The following is an 11,847-nucleotide window of genomic DNA, read 5'->3' on the forward strand; positions in this document are numbered from 1 at the left end:
TCGCTCATTTCCCGATGATTCAGGTACTCTTCTAATTTTCGCAACCCCTCCTGGGAAGACAGATCAACAAAACAGCCCAGAAATTCCCAGTATTCAACCCACGGGAACCCCAGCTCATGAGCTAACTCCCTGCAATAAATAAAATAAAACGAATCATTTGTGAAGACATAAATATTAGTTTGACAATAACTTTTCTGAACACATTATCAGCTATTAACAGGAGTACAAACGCGCAACGAGGCAACGCAATTCTGCTACAGCCAACAGTCTGCAAAAGCCACGCACACATCCTCAGCAAACACAGCATCATCTCAAGTTTCCTACAACAGTTTTCAAATTTAATCTTTAATCTTACAGTTAGCACCATAACACTGCTATTTTTATGCTGACTTTATCTAGACATCAGATAGAGATGAATCCCTCCTGATGTAAGCATAATCTGAATCAATACTGCATTCAATAGCCTTTCCTATTTGGGACTGGGGGAAGGCAGAAGTGAAGGGTTATTGCAAACAAAGAAATCTATTTAGCTTTCATCACAGTATGTTTTTTCCATATATTGATGATACAGGTATTTTAACAGGAAGGACACACACCACAACACACAGCTTTTATAAAGCAGCACGTTTGTATCAGGGTCTCTTCACCCTGCTCTCTTTTTAACAGCCCCTCCATTTACAGAAGTAGGCCATGCATAATTGTAGATCTTCTGACAAATTAGGCAAGTAAATATTTGAGAAAAGCATTCTATAGCTGACATCAGTAATAGTTAAAACATCTTTCTCTGAAAGCTAAGAGGTCTCATTTTTAGCAGTATTGTTTACACAAAAATACAGTAAAATCAAACTAGAATATACTTTATACTTCTGCCAGTCACTTTTGCCCTAAATTCAGCACAGTTCAGCAATAACCGTACTCTCGGCACAAGTCTTTTGCTTTCAATTGCTCTGTTCATTGCTAATTTTTTATACTGATACTCTCTTAGATACCTTCCAACTCTTTCAACACCTCTCTCCAGATCAGATTTCCTGACATTGTGAAAGAAGCCAGCTCTTTCTCGAGGCGGAGTCTTCCAAAGCCTGCGAAATTCTTCAGCCTTTAAAAAACCAGAAATCATTATAAATCCTACCCTCAGGATATGAAGCTACCTCAGTGCTGGGTGAATGCCTACCTAGCTCTAGAAGACCTTTAGCTGTTTGCTGTCTACATGTAAACAACTCAAGTTCTGCCACAAGTATTGCTCAACTCTGGTTATGAAGAGTCTCACATCGGATCTGAAGTGACTCCTCCCGGTATTACTGGTTACTTTGATCTCATAGCTGCTTATTAAAGTAGTAAAGATCATAATGTACAACCATCTTAAAGTAAGCTGTACAGACACCAAGTCTGCCTGGATTTAATCTGTGTGCAGCACAAAACAGAATGTCTTATAATTTTGCCATGTCATTGTAATGGAGTTTCTAGGATGCAAAGGTGGCATTTTCATACATATACACATATATATATATTTAATTCCACAGACTTGTTAAAATTATTAGGAGTATATTCTTGCTATTTTGAAGTTTGAAATTTAACTCCTGAAGTGAATGAAGTATCAGATTTTTGTAAACTGCCAAACTGTATGGCAGAAATCAGCAACAACAACCAAGATTTACATTCATACATTAAAAGTATCTATCAGCAACCAAAATAATGCATTGTTTACACCCCAGCTAAAGTTTTTCAGAGTATAAAATGACTCTACATTTCTGTCAGGTGAATAGCAAATTGACCAACCAGCATACGTAGGAGAAAAAGCATTAAGCATTTTGGTAAAACTCTATCCTGAAGAATTCAAGCATCAGACAGGAAGTCCTCAGTTGTATTTAGTCACCCTTTCTAGAGCTGTCATACTTCCAAGCATGTTCACATTAAACAAATGACTCAAAGAAATACCTGTAAGTTTGTAATATATTTAACTGGTATCGAAGTATCCCTCCTGAAAACAAAAGGTTTTTGCTTTCCTACTATACAATCAATACTTCTCCAAAACTATCCCAACACCTGCTACTTGGTTCTTCACGAATAAAAAGGTTAAAAAATAGGCATTAGAGTCATATGAGGTTCTCTCCTTACCTTTGAGGGGCTCATGGGGCCTGCAAAAGCTCTTATGGACAGCACTGGATCTCTGGGGCTGCCCGTGTACTTAGGTAAGGTTCTCTGGGGACTGTCATCTGTCTGATCGGGTGACCACGGAGCACCAATTACAGGAGCTGAGGAATTGTCATCTGCTCTCAAGAGCGGTACATAGTATCGGCCTAAAATGAATAATAGAAAGCTTGCTCAAGCAGTCTATGTTACATTAGCCAGCTGCTTCTTCCTACAATATCAATACACCATATATTTAACCATCTGAATTTATTGCATTAGCAAAACTATTTGTAATTCAAGCTCACTGTTTCAATAGTCATTGCCTGCTTAGAGATAGTACTTTATTACAGGCTCCCTTCTCCCTCAAATACAGAAATACCTGCATCGATATATGTATCCCTTCCCTAAGGATCTTCAACAAATTTCAAAACCTCCTTTTGCAAATGCCTAAACCCACACGTGACAAAACAGTGAAAAGTTCTAGGTCACTGAAATTACACGACTCCCCAACATGACATATAAATCTTTTGCTCTGTAAAGGCCTTTTGTTTGCTTTTAGATTAAACTTTCTGCTTCAGGCTTGCTGAATAAAAGAAGGGTCATGCCTATGTTACAGACCTCTGAGGATAACCTTGTGATCCATACAGCAAGAGCACTGCCCATGCAATTTGAAAGACAAGAAGTTTTCTGTTCCTCATCAGTTTCTCTTTGGTTTTCACAACACTGTACACTACCATCATTTATGAACAGGAACGCTACAGGAGGCAAACAGAAGACGGCAAAGAGCCAGAACACATGCCCGATACAGTATAAAACTTTGCATACAGACCTTTCAAGTACTCTCTTAGTTTTTCTTTCAATTCTGCAGATTTATTCTTGCTTCTTTCACAAACTACCTGTTGATATAATTTTAGTTGTTTGTTAGTAAAACATAAGACATGTATCTCAAAACAACTGAAACGCGTGTTCTTTTTGACTGTCACATTACTGGCCTCTACCCATCTCATCCAGGACTTCTAATCCATAATAGAACAAACCACTGAACACAGCCACATCCATAAAATGGATACTGCAAAGAATAGGCAGTGAATCATAAAACCTCGAACTTCTCCCAAGATACCATTAACATGAACTATTTTTAATGTTATTGAAGATTTACACTCTAATCATGACATTAGAATCTTACAAGCAGCCTCTATCTACAGGAGTTAGTAAATGTCTGAACTTGAAAAATATCGGTAAGGCAGAACATCTTTAGCTTTGTGTGGACATGGAGAGACTCACTTCTGCTGGAGTTTGATCATATTTGTTTCTTGGATTTTTCACAATAGCTGGGTGTGAGGTAAGCACATTAACTACGTCCAGATTCCCAAACTTACAGGCAAAATGCAACGGAGTATCAAATCCCTGCAGTGAGAAAAAGGGAAAAATTCACATGCATCTGTACACATGATAAAGTCAATCCCACATATTTTACTTTGAGACTGGAAAAGCAAATAAAACTCATGACTCTTACTGGGGCTCTTTATACATCTTTTCCCACCACACTATAGAATAATGAGTATTAAGACATACAAAACTCATTTTGCTCGAAGTGTCCCCTTCTCCCTTACACATCCTTAACACCTTCCAGTTCATTCCCTAATAGCAAGAAACCCTCAAACCTTCCAACCTTACCACTTTATCTGGTGTATTAAGGTAAAGATCAACAATATATTGGATGCGATTCTTCAACATGACATCATTATCATCTGGATACATAAGCCTCATAAATTCAGGATTTTCCAAAGTGTCCAGTAATAACTGGCAGATGCCAGGTTGATTCTCCTTGGCAGCAACATGCATGACATTGTACCTACACCCTTCCTGAAAAATAAACCAAACATTAGAATGAACTGAAATCTAAACAGCTTTCTTATGCCCATATGGTTACCTAATTTAGCTGTGGAAATACAAAGGTTCTCACACTGAATCTTATACTTAGATTTTTGTTTCTTAAAGTTTTATTAGTAAAAAATGATTAGAAAACAATACATAAACATCCAAAACTGCAGTAAATTATATGATATTGTAAAGGCTTACACATCTTTATACCCACATTATTCTTACAATTAACAGCAATATTCTTATACTTAGCTGTAGTATAAGAATATAGTACTTCTTTAAATATAGGCAAAAATGTGGAAAAGAAGGTACATTAAGAGATCCCATAACAGGAGGAGATAGTTCAGTGTGTAAAAGAGGGGTGTGTATCTATATACATATAAAATTCAGTTTGTGGTAATATATTACATACAAAAGTTCAACAGCTTCACAAAGCTGGTCTGACGGAAGTCATTTGTTGAAGTAAGATTGTCAGTGTCTGCTAAATGGCATCTTGTACACGGATTTTAGATGGGAGCACATTTCGAAATTTGATGGTGGTGCAAGTTAAGCAGTGCTGTACGAACACCTGGTTACAGCCGATGAACCACCTGCTCCCTAAAATCATTCCATTTCAAAAAGATTGGAATTATTTGGAGGAGATCAATACTACATGAAGACAAGACTACTCTTTCTCTGCTGGATAAAACTATTCTTGCCCTGAAAGACTGCATGCTCAGTTTCTTTACTGTAGCTCTTCCGGACAAAAGCAAACTCTCAGTTACGGTGGGTGACACACACATGACAGACAACTGCTGTATTTCTCTCAGCTTTCAGCTACTATCAACAAACACTATCAAGGTATCTTGAACAAAGAGTAGGAAATAACATTCCTTCCAGTTCCACTTCTCGGGCCTCAAGGCTAAATCACTAAAGCAGAACTTGCATTTTTTTATTTTACCTGTACAACTGTAGGATTGTCTCCTGACCCAATCAGGTAGCGAGGGTTACTCCAAATTAGATCTGAAAATGTTGCTGTATCTCCTTTCTCAACAGCTGTCCGAAGTTTAGCAGTAAGATCTTGAGTACGTGGACTTTTGTAGCTGTTGGCTCTCTCCTTATTAGCAGTTTCAGTCTCAGGAGAGCATAAGCCATCTATCAAAACACAAGTTACATATTTCTAGATACATTCCTTTCAGTGATTACTGTTTTCATACCCAGGGCATGAAAATAAGGTTTTAATCTAAAATACGTATTAACTTTGCATCTTTCACATACAGGAGTAAAAAAAACTAGGTCAATGACAAGACATTCAAAAACAGTAGTAGTTAGTAATAGGGAGGGAGGCAGAACACGACAATCACCCTGTAAAACTGTTTCAGATTTTAATACGGACTTATAAACCTTGTAACTTATAATTGCCAATCCAAATTCAACAAGAAATATGAATGTTTTGAAAATCAAAATTATTTTTGCAGTGCTGTGGCTGCTGAGTGCTTTCAATCTCACTACCAGGTACACTGGGAAGTGTGATCCTGTTCACCATTTTATTCTGAACTCACAAAGTTACTCAAAAATAAAGTAGCTTTAATACACCAACCAATTTTATTAGAGTCTTACTAAACCTGAAAATCCTGAAGTCCATGAGTTAAATCAAATCCTACCAAATATAAGCACAGATTATCAAGCAACATAGCCATGCAGGCCATTACCACCACCTCAGCTTTAGAAGAGGAGCAAGATTTTTTAGTGTAAAATCCACGCAAACCAAACCAATGACAATTGCTTTTAAAAGTAACCAGTTTACCATAACAGGCCATAGAAACCACACATGCTTTTAAAGCTTTTAAAACCATATGCTTTTAAACACAAAAAGCAGTGTTTCCATTGATTCCTGAGTTCTGCTCTACTTCCATGCTAATCCTTCAGAAAAGGAATGACAAGATTCCAACATAATTCTGCTGCTTTTTTTATTTCTGCACACAAACTTTGGTGCTTCTTTCTTGGAAAAGCATCAAGTAACTTTAAGGATGACTTCTCCAGTGACAGCACCACTTTATACAGAAGTAAATCCAGATTTTAATTAAAAAATAAAATATGCTTTTTATTGCTCTAATTTATTTCACAGGAAAAAAAAACCAACATGAAAATACTGGTTGCCAGAAAGTAACTTTATTTAGTGAGTAAGCTCTGGACCTGTGATCTAGCATTCGTACAGCTCATCTTGAACACCACCACCCTAGGGGATTTCAGTTCATTAAGATGCTTCATCCTTTGAATTTTTTTCTATTATTAGTATATTGGTTACAAAATTGTTGCTTCTTCTCTTAAAAAAAATAACAGACTCTGTTTTGCATCTCCTGTTCACAAACAGCGTCACTCACCTCTGTTAAATGATCCCATTTTCACTGGAGACAGACATGAAGAGGACTTGCTTGGAGATGGGAAATAATCACAGATTCCTTTAGCAAATTTCTCAGCATCCTCTCTGTTTGAAAAAGCTTTAAAACGGGAACCCTTAATCATCTTAACAGCTTGAAGAGCTTCCTTTTTATCTTCGTAAACATGTATTCTCTCTGCAATAAAGTACAGTCAAAGTCATTTCAATAATCTCAATCTAGTTTGCTCCGAGAAACAAATTTCAAGATTCCCAGACTACCCTTCCAGCTTTGGTCTCAAATTGTTTTCTCTACCAAATGTGGCTTAAGAATCAAAAGTCCTTTTAAATTTTCTCTCTTCTGGAAACCAAGTAGAGGAATTTCACACACTCCAGCTAACATCAGGTAATACATGTACATACAGTGTTTGGCCATTCGTATCAATCCATATCTGACCATCTTTTTACACAGATGGGCCAGCTTCAACAAGCAAGTATCTCACATCCACACTGAAAAACAAACTCAGAGCTTTTTTCCCCCTGCACGGCTTTCCATGCTCTCTTGCTCAGAAAAATCGACTATGTAAGTGATCCACTGCACAACCTTAAGACCTCTACAAAGAATCCTAGATATTAATTAAATCCCTCTTCCTCTCCTTTTGTGCTAACATTAATTTGTTCAAATTAAGAATTCTGACTATACTTTTTTATGAGAAAGAATACTCACTACTGTCTCAGAGTAAACAACCCTTTATGCTCTACTGTAGCCTTGCCACTAGGTAATTTACTGATTCCTTATTGCAGTATTCATCAATAAAATGCAAAGAATGACTGATGCTTCTAGATACCATTTGGCATTAACATACAAAGGAACATACGAAATCTGTTAAATCATTTAAGCTTCAACTGATGACAGTATAAATACGGTTTTGACTTTTTATTTGCAGGATTACTTTTTATACTTGAGAGGAATTAAAGGCAAAGAATGGGTATGAAAACAGCAGTAGGAAATTTTTTTCTTCATCTGAGCTACACTGAGTAGAGGATTGTTATGTGTATTAACTCTTATGGCAGAATACTTGGGATGTCTTATAACCGTTCCTGTGCCTCAGAAGATCCAATAAATGTTACTTACAGAAACAAAAAATAACTCAAGTAATGCTTAAAGCACTAATACAGTGGTGTTCATATCATTCATGATATAGAAAAAGGTTTATTTAGACATTGTTGTAAAATGATTATCATTGGAAATAAAGTAAATTAATGTTTACCATTCCTTGCCAGTATGTCATCATAAACTGGACAAACACCATAGAACAGTGGAGGATCTCTGGATGGTGTCTGAGTACTAATTTGTGAATCAACACATCCTGCTCCAGAGGCTGGAGCTGAACCGTTCACATGCATCACATCTTCTTCTGGAGGGTTCAGACCTACGCAGTACCCAAAGTCAACCTCTTCAGGAACACTTCCATGACCATTGTGATTCACTGCTGTGGTTTTCAAAGCCTTCAGTGCTTCTGCCCGGCTGCTGTCAGATGGGACATTTCCATCACCCTCTCCTGACACAGCAGATCCTTTTTCCCCCTGAGCTCCTTGCTGCTCCAACAATGCCTGGGCCAATTTCTTTTCAAAAATAAACCTAGTGGTTGAGGTAATGGGCCCACATTTCAGTCCTGCTCTTATTATTTCTTGCCTAAGCTCATCAGCGCTGAGCTGCTTCAGTCGGGCTAATATTGCATCCATTGTTATTTCACCTATAAGAAAAGTGAAAGAGAAAGACATAAACTATAAAGAACATCAGAACTTTTTCCCCTGCTATTTAAATGCTGCATTAAAGCCAAGGATAAAAGTGTCTCATAACAATTTATCTGATTCTGAAGAGATAATTGCATTTGCAGGGAAGACAAAATAAAAACTCAACACACTAGAAACATTTTTAAGCTACGGGACTTACAACCAAGAGTTTATTTCCCTCTCTCACAACCACCTGAAAGAGCACTTACAGCGTACATTTTATTCTTGTTTGTCCTTTTCAAATCTCTTTTGCAGTAAAAATTCAACCCAGAATGTTTATACAATTTATGACAGACTGGGAAATATTTGATGCCTGCCAAAGAAGGCACAGTATGTCTATGTCATGGAATACAAGAACAGGATAAGTAGTTAGCCCCGGTAAGAGATTCTGGTCAGGCAGCACCCACAGCTAAAAGCACAACTCCATTTCTATTATTTCCATGAGAATTTCCAGCTGACAAAAGAATACGGCATAAGTTACGATGCAGCAACCATGGCAGTCTACCTTTGGCCAGGATCCAAGGTTGGAACTATTTATACAAGATGTTGTTTCCCAGCCCCTGTTTTGAGAAGAAAACCAAGAGACGAGAACTGGCGACCTTTTCAGATTTCACTTTACAACAAAGAGCAGGAGCTGGAAGAATTTCTCCATTTCCAAAGTAAAATCCTTCTATCTGATATGATACTACAAATCCCCCAGCTCACTTCCCTCAATATAATCCACACGCAGCTTCTGCATGGTCAGCAAGAAGACACTAAACCCAACATGATGCCATTACAAACTTCTTGCTAAGAAAATCAGAACTGAGAAAAATCAGGGTTTGGGCACCTCAGAAGCATACAAAGCTGTCAAGTTATTTCATCAGATACTGCATTCACGTATCTCTACAATGGCTGTGACTTTTTCCTGCTGTACACTAGTTAGGAAGGACAGCTTTCAGGCAGAAATGATTCGGCTGCTGTATTTCTTCAGCTTGCTTTCACTCCCTCTTTAAACGGGACCTTCCTTCAGTGCCTACCCATTTCATGGGTTGTACTGGTTTGGAGAGGTGTGCATGGCATTTTTAGTACTTTATTTTCAATTCCAGGTTTCATCCTCAGTTTATGAAATTTAAGACTACTGAAACACACATCTGCAGCTTTTCCACTTGATTTACTACTAAGTCATGCTATATTTGGACTAATACAACTCCTAATCTTACTCCATTAGATGCAAAGCAGGTATGAAGTCAGAATCACCTATAATTTTAAGTTAAATCTCCTCAAAAGAGTATTTGTGGATGCGTGTGTCAGTATGAGAAACGCCTTATGAACCGGGTGCACAAGCAGTCCTTAACATGAATTAGAACATCTACTCAGTGGGCAAGAACCTCTTGTCTGGGAAAATAGTATGATGCTTGTAAGGTGGTGAACCCTAAAATAGCAGGGATGCAGTGCCCTAAATACTGGCTCCTAGTAACTTAATTATTAGTTCTGTCAAAGTGTACAAGCTCAGAAATAATACCAAAATTGCACCTTCATCACAGACTCACAGTATAGTCCAACTCCTTTATTTTTATCACGCATACTGCCAAAAGTAGCATCACAAAATACACCAATAATACAGACACGGCAATTTTGCTTTGTAAATTACCCAAGCACGAAGCTGGTGAAGAACCAAACTTTTCAGATGCTAAAAAAAAAACAAACCCCAAAGGCACACAGCAGTTTTTGTAACTTTCAGTAACAGTCAATATAGTCAAGTAAAAACTTCACTGGAATCTGACATCAAAACTATTACATTTCTAATAATAAGAAATACGACAGAAAAATACGTTAATGCCAAACTTTAAGCAGGTTTTCAAATATTACAATTCGACTGTTCCGTGAGTCTGAGGGTTTGTTTTCCTAAAGGGACATTTCCTTTGGGAGTTCCTTCTTTTCCTGCATGTCCAATTTTAAAAATCTTGTGGTCAGAGAACATTCCTCACTCACTGAATAGTTCACAAATATTAACTGGGACCTCACTGAAACGATGGGAAATCAGAATATTTCAGTTTTAAAATACCAAACAACTGTGGCAGAGCCACAGCTGCTGCTGAGCTACCTCCCCAAAGCATTCCAGTTCCCTTATGATTCCTGAACCTCCAAGCAACCTCACTGTTAGAATTATCTGACTTGCCCACAAGACTGCAAAGATAGATGTGAAAAATCTTCTCTCTTATTTTTTGTTCTCAATCCTCTATTTTTTTAAAAAATAAATGTGATGCCATTATGTTTAATCAAGAGATAAAATGCAGCCCTAAGGTCAACTGCTGTGCTAAGGATTTTGAGAGTGTGTAACTGAAAAAAGACAGTAAAGATGAAAACTTGAGGCCAAAAAATTTTCTGCAGAAACAACTCAAACCCTTTAAAAAAGATTCAACATAATGTAATACCTTGAAGAATTAACTCAGAATGCTCCTACTTTTAAGGCTCAGAACCGGCACAATCAATCTGCAGAAGAGCAGACCCTTACATATGTGTAATTCAGGCACACTGGGTTTGCAGGCGTAGGCATAATCTTTCCTCTTAGCTTGTGGTTAAGTAGATGTCAGGAAGGAATGATTTCTCTGGTATCTTACGTTTCGATGCAACTTAGCACCTAAAATTTTATTCCTCATCCTAAAAAAAAAAGTATTCTAGGTATGAAAAAGCATTATTGATGCACCCATTACTCAGGCACAACTAAATCAGTGAGTGAAATGACAAAGCAGACCAACAGTGAAGAAATCAATCTTCGGTTTTAGATCTCCTGTCAGCACAAAGAGTTCTCCACACTAAGCTTTTTAACCACATCACCTGTTTTGATCTGTCCAAAACGAAAGGTGTGACTTGCAACCTCAGAAATATGCAACTGTCTGTTTTAAGATAATTCTTCAATCATTTGCTTTGATCATTTGCAGGTGCAAAAGGTGATTATTTAAACCTTCACACGCATTTCGTGTAACTTCAAATGATCCAGAGCACAGCCAGCATTGATGCAGCTGCCTTTTTTAGCTTAGCACGCAAGTTACCTTTAGTAGCTTTACTAATATTAATAACTACTGCAGCAACAACCACATGTTTGAACTTTCTTCCAAATCAAACAAAATCTTGAAGAATGAGTAAGAAATGTATTTCCCCTTGTCTGACTGCATCAGGTATGAAACAGCAGAATGTTTCCCCAAAAATATTTCCCCAAGTGAGGATGAACGAGTGACTTTTAAGGTGGAAATACTATTTTATTCCACTACTCATTAAATCGTGCAGTAAATGAGTAATGTTAAAAAACAAGGTGGATTTTTGTTTTCGAGGCAGGAATTACCCGAGACACAGATCCCGTCTCTGGCTACATTTCGACTGCTAGGATTTGCACATGGCAGAATAATTGTGGCTGTGCAGTCGGGTACTTGTCTATGCTGCCTGTTGCCAAATTAACCAACAATTAAGAGCTACGTGGCTAAAAGAGAACTGCAAAACAAACTTGGGATAAACTACGGGAAAGCCACGACCAGAAGGGGGTGAGGGAAACGGTGGACGGGGGGGACCGGACGACTTCTCAGGAGCGAAAAACGAACACCTATTTCTATGCCCAGCAAAGCACGGCAAGCTCGGCGCGGGAGAGGGTTTGGGAGCAGCGCGCAAGAGCAGTGCCCGGGAGGAGGGCGGCGCGGGCAGCA

General features: G+C 38.0%; 1 protein-coding gene across 1 annotated transcript in view; it reads right to left on the minus strand.

Annotated features, from left to right (window-relative positions):
• ANKLE2 (ankyrin repeat and LEM domain containing 2) overlaps positions 1-8,116 on the minus strand; it is a 12,625-nt gene extending 4,509 nt beyond the window's left edge. Inside the window, 9 exon segments of the mRNA XM_010011054.1 lie at positions 1-129; positions 990-1,096; positions 2,116-2,297; positions 2,960-3,026; positions 3,415-3,537; positions 3,808-3,996; positions 4,955-5,148; positions 6,378-6,569; positions 7,642-8,116. The exon segment at positions 1-129 is cut by the window's left edge and continues 10 nt beyond it. Coding sequence (XP_010009356.1) covers positions 1-129; positions 990-1,096; positions 2,116-2,297; positions 2,960-3,026; positions 3,415-3,537; positions 3,808-3,996; positions 4,955-5,148; positions 6,378-6,569; positions 7,642-8,116 — 1,658 coding nt within the window.
• Between the last annotated feature and the right edge of the window lie 3,731 nt (positions 8,117-11,847).

This window comes from Nestor notabilis, unplaced genomic scaffold (assembly GCF_000696875.1).
Source record: "Nestor notabilis isolate BGI_N333 unplaced genomic scaffold, ASM69687v1 scaffold36413, whole genome shotgun sequence".
In the NCBI taxonomy this organism is placed as follows: domain Eukaryota; kingdom Metazoa; phylum Chordata; class Aves; order Psittaciformes; family Psittacidae; genus Nestor; species Nestor notabilis.